This window comes from Chiloscyllium plagiosum, unplaced genomic scaffold (assembly GCF_037043375.1).
Source record: "Chiloscyllium plagiosum isolate Xiang-an unplaced genomic scaffold, Cpla_swu_hap1 HiC_scaffold_15, whole genome shotgun sequence".
NCBI lineage: Eukaryota > Metazoa > Chordata > Chondrichthyes > Orectolobiformes > Hemiscylliidae > Chiloscyllium > Chiloscyllium plagiosum.
The window spans coordinates 40,109,700-40,130,919 of record NW_028270153.1 but is presented as its reverse complement, the minus strand read 5'-3'; the positions used below and the strand labels follow the sequence as shown (position 1 = coordinate 40,130,919).

Genomic DNA, 21,220 nt, shown 5'->3' with positions numbered 1-21,220 from the left:
TGCTTCCCATCTATCTGCTCCACCCTCCTCTCCAACCTATCACTTTCACCTCCACTTTCATTTACCTATCGGATTCCCAGCTATCTTCCCCCAGCCCCACATTTCTCCCATTTATTTCTCTATCCCCTTGGCCCACAAGCCTCATTCCCGATAAAGGGCTTATGCCTGAAATGTCGATTCTCCTGCTCCTTGGATGCTGTCTGACTGGTTATGTTTTTCCAGTATCACACTCTTCAACTCTGATCTCCAGCATCTGCAGTCCTTATTTTCTCCTAATTGATTAACTATCTTGAAATAACAACATTCGATTAACCTTCCTGATTACCTGCTGCACCTTTGTGGTAGCTTTCTGTGTTTCAAGTACAAGTACCTACAAGTCCCTTTGTGTTGCAACTTCCTGTAGATTATCTCCACTTAAATAATAATCTGTTCTTTTGTTCTCCCTTCAAAATTGAATCACTTCACATTTTCCTATTTTATAATCCATCTGCCAACTTTTTGTCCACTTACTTAAAGTATTAATTTCTCTGTAAACTGCTGTATCCCTCTCACAGCCCGTCTTTTCATCTATTTCAGTGGCATCTACAAATTTGGCTACAGTACATTAATTCCTTGAAGTCATTCACTCCCATTGCAAACTGTAATGGTCCCAATATCAATTCCTTTGGAAGCCCACTGCTCATAGTCACCAACCTGATAAAGAACCACTGATCCTTTGCTTTCTACCCAGTAGCCAATTCTCTATCCATGTCGGGAGAAAGTGAAGACTGCAGATGCTGGAGATCAAAGTTGAGAGTATGATGCTGGAAAAGCACAGCAGGTCGGGTAGCATTCGAGGAGCAGGAGAATCGACGTTTCGGGCATAAGTGCTTCCTGATGCTGCCTGACCTGCTGTGCTTTTCAATCACCACTCTTGACTCTATCCATGCCAGTATACCACTTCAAACACCATGGGGTCTTATCACTTTCTCTTTCATGTGGTACCTTGTTGAACATCTTCTGGATGTCCAAATACAACTCATGTACTGGTTTCCCTTTATCCATTCTGCTTGAGACTGCGTTGAATACACTAATAAATTAGCCAGACAAAATCTTCTTTTCATAAAGCCATGATGACTTTGCTTGATTAAAGTATAATTTTCCAAATGTTCTGCTGTTGCTTCCTTAACAATTGATTCCAATACCTTTCCAACAATAAAAACTGAACGTATTGGTCTATATTTACCTATCTTTTGGCTCCCTTCTTTTTTGAAGAGGGGTGTCACATTTACATTTTCCCAGTACACTGGTACTTCTCCAGAATCCAGAATTTTTTTGAAAATTACAACCAACGCATCCACTATCTCCATTAGGATCCTACTCTGCCTTCAAGTTGTATTAGTTTGTCTAATACTACTTCTTTAGTGATGGTGATGGTAATGGCACTTAATCCTTCCCCCTTATTCATTTGAAATATTTGAAAGTATTTGAAATATTTTCTGCCATGAAAACTGATGTTCTCCTCCTCTGGTGAGAGCAGTATTTGAGTTTAATAACAGCAGAGATATGCAAATTACACAGGTATTAGATCATATTTAGTTCACCATCAGAAACTGGTCAGCAAGCTTAGTTAACAAATAATAACCAGTTTATTACAAAGAAAATGTACTCAAGCAAAGATGCAAAGATTACTAAGAAAACATTGAGAATGTTCAAATATATATATATATATATATATATATATAAATACTTAAAACAACCCTTCTTGAAAACTAACACATAAGTCTGAAAAAAATGTATAAAACTTTTAAAAATGTCTTCTCAGAGGTAATTGGCCAATTGACAGTTAAACTCAGGAGAAAAGGATTATTATGGATTGTCCCAAATGTTAATCTGCAGTCAAAGTCACTTTGAACATACAAACACTAAGCACCTTCCAGGATTGGTCGTCACTTGCTGTAAGCATTTTTTTTGGAGACAGTAAGCTGAATTCTGAAATCTTTCCGAACCCACCATGAATATTGATGAGGCTTTCCAACAGATTTTCAACCCATGCTTTGATGAGAAGAATTTCAAAGCAACATAGAGAATGCAAATTTGACTGTCTATTTTCATAACTTCAGGAGCTTTATTGCACCCAGAAAATGGGCTGTTTAACTGTCCTCTAAAAATATTATACTGTAGATGTTTCCATCCAAACATTATGTTCCTTGTAAATACAGCATTATATTTTTTAGTAGGCAGGACATCAGATGCATGGAAAGATCAGTACCCATAAAATTTCATTCCAAGCAACACACCATCCTGATTTAGAATAATATAATGGTTCTTTTGCTATCATTAGGTCAGCACCTTCAAACTCATTCACTCATGGCACTGTGTGTATATCCACCATCCCCTTCCCCATCCCACCAACCACACATCCCCCCCCCCCCACCCCCCACCCCACCAGTATTGTAACCATACAAAAAGGCAGCTTATCATCCTCAAGCTCACAACACTTGAACGAAAAAGATGTAATTTACACTATCATTATGATAATACCTCAATACCTCAGCAGAATCTGAGCTATTAATACAACATGCACGATTAATCAAATAATTATAAAACTATGATTAAAAAAATTCCTAAACTTAGGTTATCCATTTGTAGCAAAAATAGTTCTAAGTGTTGGGTTTCTGTGGTTACATTTAAACTTATGTCATAAATGCAACTTTGACAATGCATTGGAACTATTTCATTTTAGTACGTACAATATCATTAGCAAGTGAATTTGTGTTAATTTGTTTTATGGTGGGACAATAATATGGAATATTGACATAAAAATGAATAATAAGATATATTAGATAAATGCCTGAGAAAAAAAAATATGACCATTTAAAAAAAGAACTTACAAACAAACGATTTCTGATGGGCTCATACTACAGTATAGTGGCACCAACGATGATTTGGGTTTTGGTACAGATCTTTCTTTCGTGGACTGGTGTCTGCAATTGACTTACTCAAAAAGATGTTCTTTCAATTATCCAATTGTGCTAGTGTGTATTTTCCATTTTAAAAATCACTACATGGAAAGAAAATGTCATCAGCTTACTTACTCACTATTAAGAGAGTGAGTAACTAGGGAAAAATAGAAAAAAAAACTTTAGAACTTGTGGCTATAGAGATGGACCTGATATGATGAAATATTGACGAGAGTTTATTTTTTCCATATCAGCATGGATAATGTGAATGGATTTCCCTCATTATGCTGTTGAAACCAAACCTAGCACTATATCAATGCAAGTTGTTATTTTGTAAACACCGATAGAAAATTTGGTCCTAAAGTCTCACTGAAAATGTATAGGGTTGTTTGTTCAACGTCAGCTCTAATAAAGAGTAAATAGGGATAAATTGTACAGTGTAATGATATTAGAAAACTAATTTCATCAGAGCTAAGTACTCTAAGAATACATAAATTTTCATATTACATTGTTCCCCATGTGTTAATGTACAACAGTAGTGTACATCATCATACAAGTTATGCCAGTGAGGCAAACATTTGGTGTACACTATCACAACAATGTATAAGTATATCATGCTTCCAAATCAGAAACAGCCCATAGTATCTTACAGATCCGAAAATGAAAGAACTGTCAAATGGAAGAGAAAGCATGATACGTGGCGTTAGGGAAAGGAACATTTGAAAACAGTTTCCTGTTGAAAATGGAGAAAGAAGAGATGAAGAGAAGGAAATTTAGGGAAGAGTTTCAGAGTCAAGGTGACAGTGGCTGAAAGAATGACTGGAAAAGTTGGAAGGAGGAGGAAGGAGAATGAGAGGTGTACTGATCCAGGTAAGTCTGAAATATTACATTTCGCTAAGCAAAATAAAAAGGCCATGTATTACTTGGAAAAGGAATCTAAATGGGCTGATCAAAGGAATCTGAAATGCATAATCACTAATATGCTAATAAAGTGGTACAAAAGCAATCACAGTCTTCATGCCCATTTGTTGAAGAATAAAATTTTTTAAGTAGAGAATTTATGTCTAAATGGTAATGAACCTCAATTGGACTATATTGTGTATAGCTCAGGTTGTTGTATTAAATAAAAGCGAGCTACAGAGGCATGTATGCAACAAAGATGGTATTCAAACTAGAAATTTAAACTTATCCATTAGAAAGTGTGAATAGGCTGGATCTTTTTGTCTTTTGAAAAGATTGACAGGTCAACAATAGATAGCTTTAAGGTGATGAACGATTTTCTTGTAGAGGGAAGTATAAAACTAATGGTTATCTGTATAAGATAGTCACCAAGAAATCAGAGAGTAAATTCTGAAGAAACTTTGATATGAACAAGTCTGAAAGGGTAAGTAAGTTCCTCTCTTACCCTCCTGGTTTTGATAAGACAGAGTTTGAGTTTTTAAAAAAAAGGTGTGTTATTTTTCAATTTTTCCAGCAATACCTGTAGTCAAATGGCCTTGTCTCCAAAGCCATTTGAAGGTCTCAGTCTGAACTATATATTCCAGGTAATGAGTTTCAATGTTGAGGTTTGAATTGACCTGTCTGTGTGTGGAGGTCAGTTCCAGACATTTTCACTCCTTTGTATATTCCTATTAATTTGGTGACTTTCTGGCCTGGTGGTTTTGACAACAATGTTTAAAATTGACTGAAAGATTCTAAGATAAACCCTCCAAAAAGAAAACTCACTACTGAATGGTTAACATTATTCAATCAATCGTAAGCGTGTTTTTAATTGTGCTGTAAGTCATACTGCCAAATATACTCTCTGGCACTGAAAAGTACCTTTTACACGAATAGAGTCTCATTTATTGACATTTAGAAAAGGATCCTTCCGTCAAGTCTTTTTAAATTCCATCTTTTTTCTCTAACTTTTTGTATTTGATTTGACCTTATATAAATCTAACTGCAGCTCTGCCTCAGTTTCTATGCTGTTTATTAACAATGCTGCAGAATGATTCACACAATGTCCTGTTCACACAAGTCTCAGATTTTATGTGAAGGCAGAGTGCTCATTCGGCTCTGCGCTCATTATGAGGTTCAATGCAACATTTCGTGGAAGTTCTGTGGCCGTCAGTAACTGAAGGAACTATCCTGTCTGTTGCTCCAAACATGAAACCAAATTGCTTTGTATCAACATGCCCTTTGGATTCAACAGAAATGTTGGGTAAACATACCAATTGTCAATTGGTTTACACAGCTGTCTCCTTACGAATGACCATTTCGTCTGTGATTAAAATCATTTGAGGAATTCTACAATTAGTTGATTTAGGCGAAGTGAGTGGCAGATGTAGTCTGTTCTTGAATGTTTTCACTTTAGTTAGCATGTCACCTCTGGCTACAAGGTAAACCAAAGGGTCAATGCAGCTATTTAAACTGGCCATACCTCTAGCAATCTGGTAAAGCAAGTAAACGGTGTTGGTATTCCGTGCGCAAAGACCTTTCAATTGAAAATGTCTGAAATTTAAGTTAAGATAACGCAAAACATGATAAGGTGTAAAACAAATGGAAAATACAACCATTACAACGATCGCGAGATTCCTGGATCGTTCCTTCAGAGTATTATTCAGATCGTTTTTCCTGCTGAGAACTACAGCGATCTGACAGTAAGATGCTATAATGGTGAGGAGAGGGATGGAGAATCCAGTGACAGTAATAACCTGCACGTACAACAGGTAGTCTGTGAGTTCCTCGTTTACGGTGGTGTCATGGCATTTGGTGCCATTGAGGTTGGTCTTGGTGAAATGGAGATCGGCCGAGGTTTGGGCTAGAACCAGCCCCCAGACCAGGAGGCTGATGAGCAGCGAGCGGCGGCGGTTCCACCTGCCCAGCACCTTCATGGGGTGCACTATGCCCAGGTATCGCTGCACACTGATACAAGTGAGGAATCCGATGCTGCCGTACAGGTTCAGGTGGAAGAGGAGCCTCGTCATTTTGCAAAACGCTTTCCCGAACGTCCAGCGGCGTTCCATGGCGTAGTACACCACCAGGAAGGGCAAAGTGATGACATACAGGAGGTCAGCCAGGCCCAGGTTAAACAAGAACATGTCCAAGCTGGTCCATTTTCTCAATTTCAAGGACAAAGAGACCAGCACCAAACAATTCGCGGAGAAACCAACCGCGAACACAGTGACGTAAATTACTGGGAGAAACGTATTCTGAAAGTCCTTGTGGATTTCACAGAAGGCAGATTGGTTCAGTTGTCTGGAATCTGATGTTGACAGCACGCCAAACAAAGCGCTTGCTTCCGACATTGTGGATCAGAATACACTGTTGCACGACTGGATCTTAAAAAAAAATCCCACGACTTTGAGACTTGCAGGTGATGCTCAATTGTCCCATTAAATCCAAACTCAGGTAGTGTCCACAGGAACAATCGGACATAGCTAAGCTCCCGAAATCAATTCTGATGTGCATTCGATAAGACCAGCAATTGAACGCGAATATTGATTGGCTTCGACATCCGAAGACCAAACCACGCCCTCATGAAGCAATGATTCCAAAATCAGCCAATGTAAATCTGGCTCCAGTCATATACAATTTGTGAATGGCAAGTTCACGACTCTTATTCTCAACTGCGACGCTGTATTTATCCAACGAGTCTTCTATAGTAACATAGTAAATTAATATCAGCTAAAAAGGCAGACCAACAAATATATTTCGTGTTTTTAAGATTACAAAACTCCAAAAAGCGTTACCCAGGAGAATTAAAAAACAAAATTAGACACCTAGCAACATAATTCCTTTTGGGCAGGTAGCCAAATACCTTTCCAAAGAAGCAGGTTTTAAGGAATGTCCTAGAGGAAAAACGAGATGTCAAAAGGCGGAGCAGTTTAAAAGGAATTCCAAAGTTTCGCAGCACACTCATCAATGAGTCGAAAAAGAACGAGATGAGTGCCGATATTTCAGAGGCCTCTGTGATGACCGGAGATTACAGAGGAAGTGGAATCCAGGAAGGCATTTGAGTGTAATAGTGAGAATATTAAAATCAAGGAATTGCTCGACAACGAACTAACACAAGTCAATGAGCACAGGGACTTGCTGTGAGTAAGAATATAGGCACAAGGCTGGGGATGACATGAACAATATAGAGTGCTGATTTGGATATGCCGGTGTTGGACTGGGGTGTTCAAAGTTAAAAATTACACAACACCAGGCCTGATGAAGGAGCAGCGGTCAGAAAGCTAGTGCTTCCAATTAAACCTGTTGGACTATAAACTGGAGTTGTGTGATTTTTAAGTATGGAGTGCAGAATGTCAGAAGCAGCCAGGAATGTGTTGGAAGAGTCAGTGTGTAGGTGTTACACCTTCTGCAATTGCCATTTCTGCCACCTCCAACAAGATGTCACCAACAGACACACATCCCCTTCCCCTCCCTTGTCAGCCTTTCACAGGGACTGTTACCTCTGGGGCAAGGTGGTCCATTCCTTCTCCACTCCTAAACATTTCCCCACATCCTCACGGCACATTCTTGTATAAAAGTTGCAATACCTGCCCATTTACTTCCTCCTTCCTCACTATCCAAGGCTCCAGGCACACCTTTAAGGTGAAGCATGGATTTACCTGCCTTTCACTCAATCTCATGTTCACTGTTCGCAATGTGGTCTCTATATTGGTCAACCACTTTGCAGAACACTGTCTGTAAAAATTACCCTGATCATCTCGTTGCCTGCCACTTCACTATATCACCGTGTGGCCTGGCCAACTTCTCTGTTCTGGGCTTGTTGCAATGCTTCAGCAAAGCTCAGCACAAACTGGAAGAACAGCATCTCACTTTCTGCTTAGTCTGCCAGGTTGATCATTACCCATTTCTTTGTCTGCCTATCTGCAATTCTTTCTCTCTCTCTGGGCTCCATCTCCACCTATCATTTGCTCCCTCCACCTTCATCCCACCCCATCTTCAGCATATATACCAATCTTTTCCAAGCTACAACCAATTAGAAGGAGGGTCACTGGAACCAAAGCATTAACTCTGATTTCTCTCCACAGATGCTGCTGACCTGCTGAGTTTCTGTTTCAGATATCCAACATCCGCAGTTCCTTTCTTTTTCGATCACTTGCTGAACCTGCCTACTTCACTCTGAAGACTCTTTGTGTCATCCTCCTCACTTGCCTTCTACGTATTTTTTTGGTCATCTGCAAAGTTGGCAATAGTACATTCACTTTGCTCATCCTCATCATTAATGTATATTGTAAATAATTGTGGCCTCAGCACTGATCCCTGTGGGATTCCATTAGTTACAGGTTGCCATCATGAAATGCACCCCCCCCCCCAACCCAACTTTCTGTCTTCAATTACTTAGTCAATCCTCTATCCATGCTAATATATTACATGTAACACCATGAGCTCTTATCTTATTAAGGACCCTAATGTATGTTACCATATCAGATGCCTTCTTAAAATCCAAATTATTATTTTCACTGCTTCTACTTTATAATAATAAAATGATGAAAGGTCATTGGACCTGAAGCATTAATTCTACTTTCTCTTTACAGATGCTGCCAGACCTGCTGAGTTTCTCCAGCAATTTGTTTTTGTTTCCCCTTTATATCCTGCATGGTACTTTCTCAAACAGTTCTAGGAAATTTTTCAGACATGATTTCTCCTTCATAAAGCACGCCATCTCTGCTTGATCACATTATGTATTTTTAAATTCCCTGCTATTACATTCTTTATACTTCCTCCTTTCCTTTTTAAATAAAGATGTTACTTTAGCAGCTTTCTAATTCTCTGGGATTTTTCCAGGATCTAAGCATTCCTAGAGGATTACTACCAGTGCATCCGTATATTAATAGCTACTTCTTTTAATATTCTAGGATGCATTCCATCAGGTCCAGAATACTTTTCAGCATTTAGCCCCATTAGTTTCCCTCACACTCTTTCTCTGATGATAGTTATTGTATTTATTTCCTCACCTCTTTTTGCGCCTTGATTATTTAGTAATTTTGGAACACTATTTGTGTTTTCTGTGTGTAGACTGATGAAAAGTATATATTCAACTCCTCTGCCATTTCTTGGTTTCCCCATTACTATTTTGTAGCCTCGTTCTCTGTGGAGTTTATGTTCACTTTGGCTTTTCTCTTCCATTTTGCATATTTAAAGGAAGTCTTGCTGTCCATTTTGATATTACGCAGCTAACCTTCGAAGTTTATTTCCTTCCTCTTTATTATTTTTTATTGCATCTTGTTGGTTTTTAATACTTGCCCAATCATCTAGTTTACCATTAATATTTGCCACATTGTATGGCTTTTTTTCTTTAATTTTGATGCTCGCCTTAACCATGGTTCACCATATTTGGCTTATTCTCTTCCTAGAATCCTTCTTCCTCAACTGGATTATATCATTGCTGTGAGCCATGAACTATTTTCTTAAACATCTGCCATTATTCCTCAACAGCCTTTATTGCTAAACACCTTTCCCAGTCCACTCCAGTGAGCTCTATTGGATAAGCAGTTTGATCATTCAACAATAGTGAACTAATCCAGAGCAGTGGTGAGACAATGTTGGGTGTTATCAGCACATATGTGAAGTGTAACGTTAAGTTTTTGAATTTCTGTCACTGGATGGAGCCTGTTGATGAAAATTAGAAGAGGGCCAAGGATAGATCCTTAGGAAAACACCTAATGAGTTGCTGAGATTTTGGGAAGAGCTGCCATTGTGATTATTACCCTAGCTATGAGCAGATAGGTAAGGAATGAGCCAAGTAAATATGGTTCCACCCAGTCAGGTGCCATTGGAGAGCCAATGGAGGAAGATATGTAGTCATGAGAGATGATGTGGACAGTTTGCACCATCATTGAAATAGTAGAAATGTGTATCACATGAAGAGATTTTTTGGCATTTTGTACTTTTCTTTGGTTTTCTTCCTAGTGTCATTGTCCCCACTGTGGTCCTACCATCCTCATATGCTTTTATAGACTGAAAAATGGTTGAATAAGTTTTCTGACCATTGGTGTGTACTTCACTTTATTTATATTGCATCAGTAGATCTATATTGCAACATTCAGACCTATTGTTTTCATGTCCTCAAACTTTTGTGTTCAAAACATTGATCATTTCATCAATAGAAAAAAGGAAAAAATTGCCAACAAAAGTTGAAAAAAAAAGACAACTACAAGAGTTGGATGAACGTAAAATGAAGCTGGCAGAACAGGAAGCTAAATTGATACAGAAAAGGGAAGAATTAACAAAACCTCACAGAGCAAAAGAAGGGTAACGTGCAAATGCAGATGGTATTCTGACTTGAGGGAGAAAGGGAACAGAGAGAGAAAAACTGAGGAACAGGGTAAAAGACATCAAAGGAATTTGATGGTGGGCAGGAGAGGTTGAATATATTAAAAGCCAGTATGTAGAGGCATGCAAAATCTTTGGATAAATCAAATGAGGATCTCAATTGGGAATGTCGATAATTGGAACAAAAGGCAGCATTTTGAGTGCTCCAGAGAGAGAGAGAAATTATTAGATCAGACAGTTTGCAAGTAGGAGTTGGCTTCGGTAAACACTAAACTTCAGCAACAGTTTGGGATGGTCTGCACACAATGAATATATGATCCCTGTATTGGGTCATTGTGAACCTCTGTGGATACTGAAAGGCAAATATGTCATATGACAGAGAGAGACCAGTAAAAATAACATTTACCAACCACTGTTGCTGGTTCACCATAAGGTTAACAGTAATGTTGGGTCAGGTAACGTATTGTCCCATATGCTTGAGAGGATTTACAGAGCATTGCAAGGAACATTAAGAAATTGCAAACTGCTTGTAGAAATTACTTTTGCAATCCATGTTCTACCACTGAAAACTATAGAAGGAAGAGTCTTTGACAGAGTGACTACTGGAGGTCCACCCGTATGTAAACCTATTCAGAGACTGGGTATTGTATGCACCAAAGATTGTTTTCTAAGGTTTGTTGTGGACCAACCAATTAAAGGTCACTTGATCCATTTTGGATTGTGAGCAGAACAATTTGGGATTAAAGTTTGTGTATAATAGAATTGCATTTTTCCTTCTAAAATCGTAAACACAATGTGCTTTCTTTTCATTCAATACAATTATTTTATCACTTAGAGCATCATTATAGTTACTTCATAATCATCGTTTTATTTTCAGAATAATATTCTATAAAATATAGTTTTAGCATATTCCTAGCTAAAACTATATTTTGTTACCCTCCAAACGTAAAAGAGACAATATAATGTTTGTGAAGTTTTCTTTTATCTGGGTCATGTATTGTTATGACCATTTGGAACAAAGTTTAATTGCAACTTGAGCTTTTTAAGAGGGTTGATGTCCCAAAATGATTGTGGATGTGAATTTAAAGACTGTCTTGACAGAAAGAGAGCCTGGAATGTCACACCTGACAGACATCAAGGAAACGTCAAAGGCATGGATATAAAAGTTAGTGATGCGCTACACGTTGAAACTCCTTGGAGTTTGAATATAATAAAAGAACATAATGAGAGAGAAAAATATGCCAGTCTGAGCAGCACACATGTTTTCTGTTTTCCTCTTTCAAGAATATATAAGAACTGTGGTCTTTGTTAATGGATGAAGGTTGCTCATGTATGCCAGTAGGCTGAGGTACTTGTGTGTACTAGCTAGGGTTCAAAGAATCACCTATATGAACTCTGCATTGAAGGAAAAGGATTCTATCACTCACAGTATAGAAGCCAGTTAGTGAATAAGCTAGTTCAAAGGAAACCAAATAACTGACCCGCAAAGTCAAAAATCCTGAAGTTGACTGTTTAACTGTCAACATTCCATTACCACCTCTTATGAGTGACACATAGACACTGATCCTTACATCTTTTAACTTTTACCTTTGTTTGGACTCTCAGAATTTTTTAATCTGTATGTATGTGTATCATATTCTTACTTCTTTTCAGGTTTAGTAACTAATAAAATTTTGTTAACTTAAGAAAGCCTGACTAAATTGCCTACCTTAAAAAATAAACTTTATTGATTTTATGGCAGAGGTATCCACAACAGAGGATTCCTTTGTAAATTAACCTTGTTGAGACCAAGGACATGAGTGAATAAAGAAGGGGAGACAGTTCATCTGTGCTCACCTGGGGGGTAACAAGTTGGGGCATCCTGTGTGGAACTATAATAACTCGGGGAATCTCACCAGGGTCTGGCCTTAAAAATAAAATTGTGGAGTAAATTTACATCCAAATGTTTACTCATACTAAGATGCAGATATAAACCATTATCATTCTGTGTAACACTGTAATAGCAAGTTATTGAATAAGATTTTTAATGTTCTTTTTAATCAAATATAAGTGTGGACTGGTTTATTCTAAATTCAGTTTCCTGTACATCTAATTTTGTAATATAAAGTTGTAGGTCTGTGAATCTTAAATAGCTTATAACTGTAAGGTCTCTGATAAGACCATAAGACATAGGAGCGGAAGTAAGGCCATTCGGCCCGAGTCCACTCCGCCATTCAATCATGGCTGATGGGCATTTCAACTCCACTTACCCGCATTCTCCCCGTAATTTGTTTTATTGTTTGAAATCTACATTGCCATTTGTGGTAAATACAGTCATTGGAAATCTTTTCAGATGTTTATATGATCAATAAATATAAGTAAGAAAACAATCTATTGTGCTTTCAAGCAAATCACAAGTTGAACTATTGGATTAGAACTGGAAATGTGTTGCTGGAAAAGCGCAGCAGGTCAGGCAGCATCCAGGGAACAGGAGAATCGACGTTTTGGGCATAAGCCCTTCTTCAGGGCTGCTGCGCTTTTCCAGCAACACATTTCCAGCTCTGATCTCTAGCATCTGCAGACCTCACTTTCTCCTATTGGATTAGAATGTCAGTAATCTGATTTGCTTCCCTTTCCTTGCGGCTTTCATTGGGGTTTGTTTATCTGATCTTTCTTTGAACCATTGCTTACATGATAACATGTACAAACTTGCAAATAACATAATGGTTAGGGTTTTGCCTGAGAACAGCATCTTGCTGTACATTCCTGATTGGTATTTAGGTATTCTTTTTCACTCTGAAGTTGCTTGAAGTGCAAGCGGAATCAATCTGCCCAGGACAACAGGGCCTCTTGGACATCTGGCATAAATAATTTACATTTGCAATCAATTCATGAATTCTGTTCTCAGGCAAAACCCTAACCATTATGTTATTTGCAATATAGCTAATGAATTTCTATCACTACTGCCATTGGTAATCTAAAGGGTATGCTTTGCAAAACCTCAAATCATTTCATGAGAAAGAAAAATCTTCACAAGTATGATTATACTTCTGTAATTAAAACAATTAAATAATCATAAAACAAATATCATAGCAAGGAGGTTCTCACAATATTGTTAACATTCTGAAACCAGATTTAAAATTTGCTGAAAGCCATGAGAAACAGCTTGAGGCATAAGAACAATGGGTGCCAAGATAGCCATTTTTCTACATTACAAATGTGACTCAGATCATTATTTTGAGTTGCATGATGACATATTTGCTTCTTTGATTGCCATTGTAATTCTGTAATGAAAAATGCACCATTCAGTAAATATTCAAAGATCAATTTAGGAGATTGTTTTGAGATGGCTGCATGGACAACAAATATAAAACTCTATATCAGGTAGCTGAAAATTCCAGTCATAGTGCAATTTCATAAGCTTCAAAGAAGAACTGTTCCCATTAGCTGATATTACAAAGAATATCAATTTTAGATTCAAGGTTTAGGGGAACGAAATGCAGGGAATGTGAAGAAGAACTTCTTAAAACAGTCTGTGATAATGACTTGGAATTCACTGCTTATGAGAGTGGTAGAAGCAGGGTGATTAATGATTTCCAAAGGAAATTAGATGGGCACTTGAAATGGAAAATCTTACAGGGCAATGCAGTTAGAGTAAGGAAGAGAATTGACTGGATTGCTCCACAGACAGCTTGTTTGTTGGACTAACTGCCCTAGATTTTCTCAAAGGGCGTGGTCATGGGTTTCAAAGGTGCTGTTTATGGAATCTTAATAAGTTTCTGCAGTACATCTTGTAGACGGTACACACTGTTGCACCGAGCATAAGTGGTGAGCTGAGTGAATGCTTGTGAATGTAGTGCCATTCAAGTGGGCTGCTTTGTTCTGGACAGTGTCAAGATTCTTAAATATTTTCAGAACTGTACTCATCCAGGCAAGTGTGAGATATTGTATTATAGGCCAACTTTATTGACTCACTCACCAGCTTGCTATATTCATTCATATGGGATTCCTGCTCATTCATTCATAACCCTTTACTAACCTATTAATTACAATAACAAGGTTGCATCTATTCCTTCATAAAACCGTGGTTCTGTAGTATCCAAATTTAAACCATTACTGCATTCAGCACACCATCCCCATCAAGTCTCCACAAAACATTATAACATTAATCAGAAGTACCTGTTAAATACTTTTTAACTGGGCCATTATCCCTTTAAGAAACTAACTGATGAAACAGTGCTTGCATGAAATCACATGAATGAATGAATGAAACTCATACCTGCAAATTGTAAATAGATTTCACCACACAGCTGCAGTAATCAGTTGCATATCCTTTATTCTTTTATTATGATAAAGTAGGAGAAAGTGAGGACTGCAGATGCTGTGGATCAGAACTTATAAATGTGTTGCTGGAAAAGCGCAGCAGGTCAGGCAGCATCAAAGGAGAAGGAGAATCGAAGGGCTTATGCCCGAAGCATCGATTCTCCTTTTCCTTTGATGCTGCCAGATCTGCTGCGTTTTTCCAGCAACACATTTTTAAGGTCTTTTATTATGATGTCTAACTTATTTAGGGAAAAAGGCCTAGTAATTTTACTAACATTTACTAATTTAAAAGACAAATGAACTAACACCTCAAATTATGCAAGCAGACTGGACAGACATCCTGTCAAAAATAGCAGCCAGCCATTAGTACATTTTAAACCCATCTCCTGTCTCCCAGGACACAAGACCTGCAAACCTTTGTGTACTATGGATGAAATATGTAACACTATCGTAATGATATGTAAGAACTGTGTATAAAGGGGCTCAGGTAAGAACTGTATTTCGGAATTCTATTGCCACCTCTAACGTATGCTGTGATTGCTGAATAAAGAGGCTAATTTTGTCACTCACCCATTTCGGTCATTATTTGAACACAATCCCACAACTGGGAATATTCAAGTGCACTCCCGACTTTGACTTGTAGTTGGTGAACAAACTTTGGCAATTCAGTCGGTGAGTTGCCTGTTGAAGGATTCTTAACTTCTGACCTGCTCTTGTAGCTGCAGTATTTATATGGCACTTGTGTGGTGTGAATGTTACTTACCAGTTAAATCCAAAGGTACATGCTCTTCCAGATATTTAGATAATCAGTAAATATGAAGAAATCAATCAATGGTGCTTTAAAGCATATCACAAATTGAACTATTGATTTAGAACTTCAGTAATTGGGCCTTCAGTAATAGAACTTCAGTAATGTTAGCACTGCTGCCTCACAGCGCCAGGGACCCGGGTTTGATTCCAGCCTCGGGCGACTGTGTGGAGTTTGCACATTCTCCCCGTGTCTGCATGGGTTTCCTCCCACAGTCCAAATATGTGCAGGTTAGGTGAATTGGTCATGCTAAATTGCCCATATAGTTAGGAGGAATGGATCTGGGTGAGTTACTCTTTGGAGGATTGGTGTGGACTAGTTGGGCCAAAGGGCCTGTTTCCACACTGTAGGGAATCTAATCTAATTCTATGTGCATTGCTTTTTCTGTGGCTTTCATTGAGGTTTGTTTATTTGATCTTTCTTCGAAATATTTCTTACAGGATCACAAGTACAAACTTGCAAATAATTTGATGATTAAGGTTTTGCTGGAGTGCAACATCTTGCCGTGTGCATTTCTGATAAGATTTTTTGGTGCATAATTGCAAATTAATTTCTTTTCACTCTGAAGTTGCTTGAAGTGCCAGCTGAATCAATCATCCAAAGACAGCATGGCCTCTGGGACCTCAGGCAGAAATAGTTTACAGTTGCAATGAACAACAAACAAAGGTAAGAAATAGAGGTAAGGTAGAGTGAGTGATTGAAAGTTAAATTAGGCAATATAGCTAATGAATTACTGTCAATAGTACCACTGTTAATCTAAAGGATAAGCTTTGCAAAACCTCATCATATCGTATTACATTATAACTTTTATGATTACAATTCTGTAACAAAAACAATGAAATAGTCATAAATCAATTTTCATAGCACGCAGGTTCTCACAATATTTTTAACATTCTGAAACCAGTTTTAATATTTGCTGAAGGATTTTAAAAAGAGCTTGAGTCATGAAAACAATGGGTGCCAGGATAGCCATTTTTCTACATTACAAACGTGACTCAGATCACTCTTTTGAGATGCATGATGAGATGTTTTTCTTCTTTGACTTCTATTATAATTCTTTAATGAAACTTCAGTAAATATTCAGAGATCAGTTTAGGAGTGTGTTCAAAATGGCTGCATGCCTGTGGTTACTGGACAACAAATATAAAACACTACATAAGGTAACTGAAGATTCTAGTCATTGTATAATTTCTTGAGCTTCAATGAAGTACTGTTCCCATTAGCTGATGTTAGAAGGAATAGCAACTGTAGAATCCAGGTTTTGGTCACAAGATGCAGGGAATGTGAGGGAGAACTTTAAACAGTCTGTGATAATGACTTGGAAGTCACTGCTTATCAAGGTTGCAGAAGGATGGGTGATTAATGATTTCCAAAGAAAATTGGATGGGCACTTGAATGAATAATCGTACAGAGCAATGGCGTTAGAACAAGGAACAGAACTAATTGGATTGCTCACATTCAGCTTGTTTGATGGACTGATTGACCTAGATTTTATCGATGGTAGTGGTCATGGATTTCAAAGGCGCAGTTTAAAGAACCTTAGTAATCCTGCAGTGCATCTTGAAGATGGTACACACTTTTGCACTGAGCATAAGTGGTGTTCTGAGTGAATGCTTGTGAGTGTAGTGCCATTCAAGTAGGCTGCTTTGTTCGGTGGCAAGTTTATTGAATAGTGTCAGAATTGTATTCATCCAGGCAAGAGGGGAATATTCCATTGCACTCCTGACTTGTGTCTTGTAGTTTGTGGACAAGCTTTGGGAAGGCAGGTGATGAGTTACTCCCTGGAAGATTCTGAATCTCTATCCTGCTCATGTGGCTTTAGTTTTTACATGGTGCGAATGTCACTTATCAGTTAAACCCAAAATTACATACTTCTTCAAAAACGGTACACTTTTCTAGTTTACTGATATTTAGAAACAGTCTGTAATTGCAATTTCTTACCAGGCAATGAACATGTAGTTTTCCTATAATTCAATTTTTTTTTCATTCTTATGACCCCAGCACTATCTAATCCCAAGCAGATGAATGGTGTGCCTCTTGGACTAAGTGATGTCGATGACAAACCTCTGTCCCAATTTATACTCTCCCACTCCATTGCCTCTTGGACTGACAGCAAAGTGATGCAGGCCTTGCGTCTAGTCCAACACGGAAAGATAAAGCAGCAGAACTTGTGAATGACATTTACTGCTCCACCTCTTCTTGCATAGTTTGAAATGAAGCCCAGTACATTTATTTCCAAAAATTACTAGTTTTGTATTGGTTTTTGTAGTGGTTCCAAGAATTACTAGTTTTTCCTTCTGCTTGTTTTATGCTCTTCTGCTGTGAGCTGCTTCTGCTTAGGCCTGATGTCTCTCCGACTCACTGTGAACAGTTTATAGTAGTCAGGAGTGCCATGCAATACTCTGCTTTTGTGTGGATGTGTGCAGATTCAAAAACATTCAAGAAGCTTGATGCTATTCAGAATAAAGCAGCCCGCTGGATTAACACCTCATCCACCAGCTTCAAAATTCATTTAATTCACATCAACTTCATTCACCAACAAGGTTCCTCTGACATCACCTTTCAAATCCCTGACCTTTACCTTCCTAAAGGACAAGGGCAGCAGATGCATGGGAATACCACCCTCAAGTTCTCCAAGCTTCAACTCATTCTGACTTGGTCATATATCACCATTACTTCAATGCTGTGAGATCAAAATCCTGGAACTATTCTTATCAACACTCTGCATGTTCCTACTCCCCAAGGATAGCAGTGATTCAAGAAGGCAGCTCATCACCAGGTCCTCCAGGGCATTTAGGGCTGTGCAATAAATTCTGTCACAATGGTTGGCACCCACAACCCATGAATGATTTTTTAAAAATAATGTGGTAGAGGAATGTAAGCTGCAAGGACTTTGTTACAGTTCACACAAAAATAATCTGGCAAACAGAAGGCTTGTAATATAATTGTTGTCATTTACATCTGGTGAGGAACAGTCAGAATCTAAAGAGCAGAACCATGTGATTGTGAGCTTTTAGTAACCTCGAACCAAAGTGTGATGAAATAAATGAATTACAATAGCAGGATAAGAAACAGGAGTTTGAGCATTCATGCCATTTTTACAGATATGTTTTGAAATGAGTGATAATCATTGTATTTAAAGTAATTTGTGGCTGCTAAGGTGCCAGTTCTAGTTAGAGACAAAAAAAGTGCTAATGCTGAAATCTGACGTAGGCTGGAAGAACGCAGCAAGCCAGGCAGCATCAGGAGGTGGAGAAGTTGATGCTTTAGTCCTGAAAAAGGGTTACACCCGAAATGTTGACTTCTCCATCTCCTGATGCTGCTTGGCTTGCTGTTTTCTTCCAGGCTCCTGCTTGTCTAATATGCTAATCCTAGGCTTGGCATGTCAATTATAATAGACGTTTTTGGCATTCTGAGGAGGTTGGGGGTTAAATTGCTGGCTTACATCCACCCACACACCCTGGAGTTACGTTAAGCAGCAGAAAAATGTTTGAAGTTTTTACTTCACACAATGCAGGTCACCTTCATTAACAGAGAAATTGTGAATATTTTTCTGTGTTCAATCCACTGATGATCTGAGGTTGGAGCTATGGGTGAAGTAGCTAAACATAGATGGGCCAAGACAAACTGAAGTTGACATGCTTCTGTGGTGATGTCCTAGAGCAACATATGGTCATCTTCCTTTCTGATAGTTATAAGTCCAGCTGCTAGAGTGTTTTATCCTTGATCTCATTGACATGACTGGAGATACTTACTCATGAATGAAGGGTACCTCTGTTCAAGTGCAATCACTCTCAATTCATTATATATTATAGTTTAGACAAGAAAAGGTGTCTGTACATGTAAGATTTACTTGTTTCACAAAGATAATAATAACTACGAACATGGAAGTGAAGGATGTTATACGTTTCATGAAAGTCATGTTGGGTTTAGACCTAATGAGAACATCGAAAAATCAAGCAAGGTGGGAAATTTCTAAACTTCAGTACTGGATTTATGGAAAACAAGTGTATTTTCCAACCTTATAATTCAATCCACGAAGGTGATTGAGACGAACTAGTGTGAACATGAGGAATAGAGTAGGCCAATCAGTCCCTCTGTCATTCAACAATATCATGCCTGATCCAGGTCACAATTCCACTTTCATGCCAGCTCAACAGTCATTAAATTTCTGATGTTTCACAAGTGTCCCAACCTCTTCTTTAAATACTTCCAATGATCTAATCTTCACAACTCTTTTTGGGAAAGAATTCCAGGCAGTCACAACCCTATGGGTGAATAAATTCCTTCACATCTTAGTTTTAAAGAAGTGTCCCTTTATTCTGTAACTACCTCCCTTAGTATGAGATTTCCCAGTAGTAAAAACATCTTCTCAACAGCTATCCTGCCAAGCCCCCTCAGAACTTTTTTATGTTTCAATAAGACTATCCCTCATTTTTTGAAACTCTAATGAACCTGTTTATCCATTCCTGATAAGTCAACCCTTCATCCCAGGAGTCAGCTTGATTTATCTCTATGGAATAGCCTCTAATTCCAGAGAAGCTTTTCTTAAATTTGGGACCAAAGCTGACCACAATATTTGGTCAGTTGTAACAAGACATCCCTGCTTTTAATCTCCAATTTCCAAGGAATAAAGGCAAAATTCCATTTTCCTTCTTAATTGCTTGCTGCATCTGCCCACTAACATTTTGCATCTCATGCCCAAGAACACTCAGTTTTCTCTACGCTGCACCTTTCTGGAGTGTCTCTTTATTTAAGTAATAGTCTGCCTTCTGATTGTTCCTGATAAAGGGCATGACCTCACACTTTACTGCATAAGATTCCGTCCACTCACTCAACTTATCTGCATCTTCATTCAGATTCTTTATACCCACAGCACAACGTTGACCTTCCACCGCAGTGTTCTGAGGAAGAGCCATCTGACCCAAAACACTAACTCTGATTTCTCTTCACAGATATAGCCACATCCGCTGAGCTTTTCCAACAATTTCTGTTCTTGTTTGTGACCTGCCACTTATTTTTGTATTGCTATCTCACTTTTCCCCCTCTTCCAAGTCAATGTGTCAGGTGCTGGTACTGGACTGGGGGGGCACTAAATCAGAAGTCACATGACACCAGGTTATAGTCCATCAGGTTTATTTGAAATCGTGTTTGGAGCACTGCTGCTTTGTCAGGTAGTGAAGGGGCAGTGCTCCAAAAGTTTGTGATTTCAAATAAAGCTGTTAGACTATAACCTGGTGTCTTGGGACTTCTTCCAAGTCATTGATATAGACAGTAAATAATTAAGGCCCTAGGTCTGATCCTTGTGACACTCACTAGTTATATTATTCCAACCTAAAAAAATCCCTCTAATCGCAACTCTCTATCTTCTGTGTGTTGACCAATTCTAAGTTCATGATATTACATTGCCTGTAACACAGTGAGCTCCTATCTTGTGCAATAAACTTTTATGGCTCAATTACAAAATACTCCACATTTATCAGCTCCTCTTTATCAAACCTTCTTGTTATATCCTCAGCAGCATCTGTGGTCAGACCGGGGGATTGGACATGGTCAAATGTCCGTTTGGGTAGTATAGGTCAAGAAGGTCCATCTCATTACAGTCTGGGTATTGGGGTACAGTCAGTCCTGCTGGTCCAGGGCAACCAGTCAGGGGGTTAGCAGATTGCCACTTGAGGAAATGAAAGGAGACCAGATAGGAGATCTGGCCATTAATTGGAGAAGTCTCTGTCCAAGTCGGTTTGGGAGTGAGCCATGATCATTACTGTTGCTGTGATACAATGAAAATACAGAGAAATGGAAGAGGAGCAGATATGTCAGACAATCCAGGATTAATGGCAACCTTAATGGCTAGCAGCCCATCATATGAAGAGAGAACAGCACAGGGGAGTCAAGACAA

General features: G+C 38.4%; 1 protein-coding gene across 1 annotated transcript; it reads right to left on the bottom strand.

Moving 5' to 3' along the window:
- Positions 1–2,450: 2,450 nt before the first annotated feature.
- Positions 2,451–7,518, bottom strand: LOC122560090 (P2Y purinoceptor 1-like). Its single transcript, XM_043710317.2, has one exon. It carries the CDS (start codon positions 6,230–6,232, stop codon positions 5,171–5,173), a length of 1,062 nt encoding a protein of 353 aa, XP_043566252.2. The 5' UTR covers positions 6,233–7,518; the 3' UTR covers positions 2,451–5,170.
- Between the last annotated feature and the right edge of the window lie 13,702 nt (positions 7,519–21,220).

Bases quoted from the DNA above. Each gene is read 5' to 3' on its own strand.
- LOC122560090 (XM_043710317.2), bottom strand. From the start codon at position 6,232: ATGTCGGAAGCAAGCGCTTTGTTTGGCGTGCTGTCAACATCAGATTCC.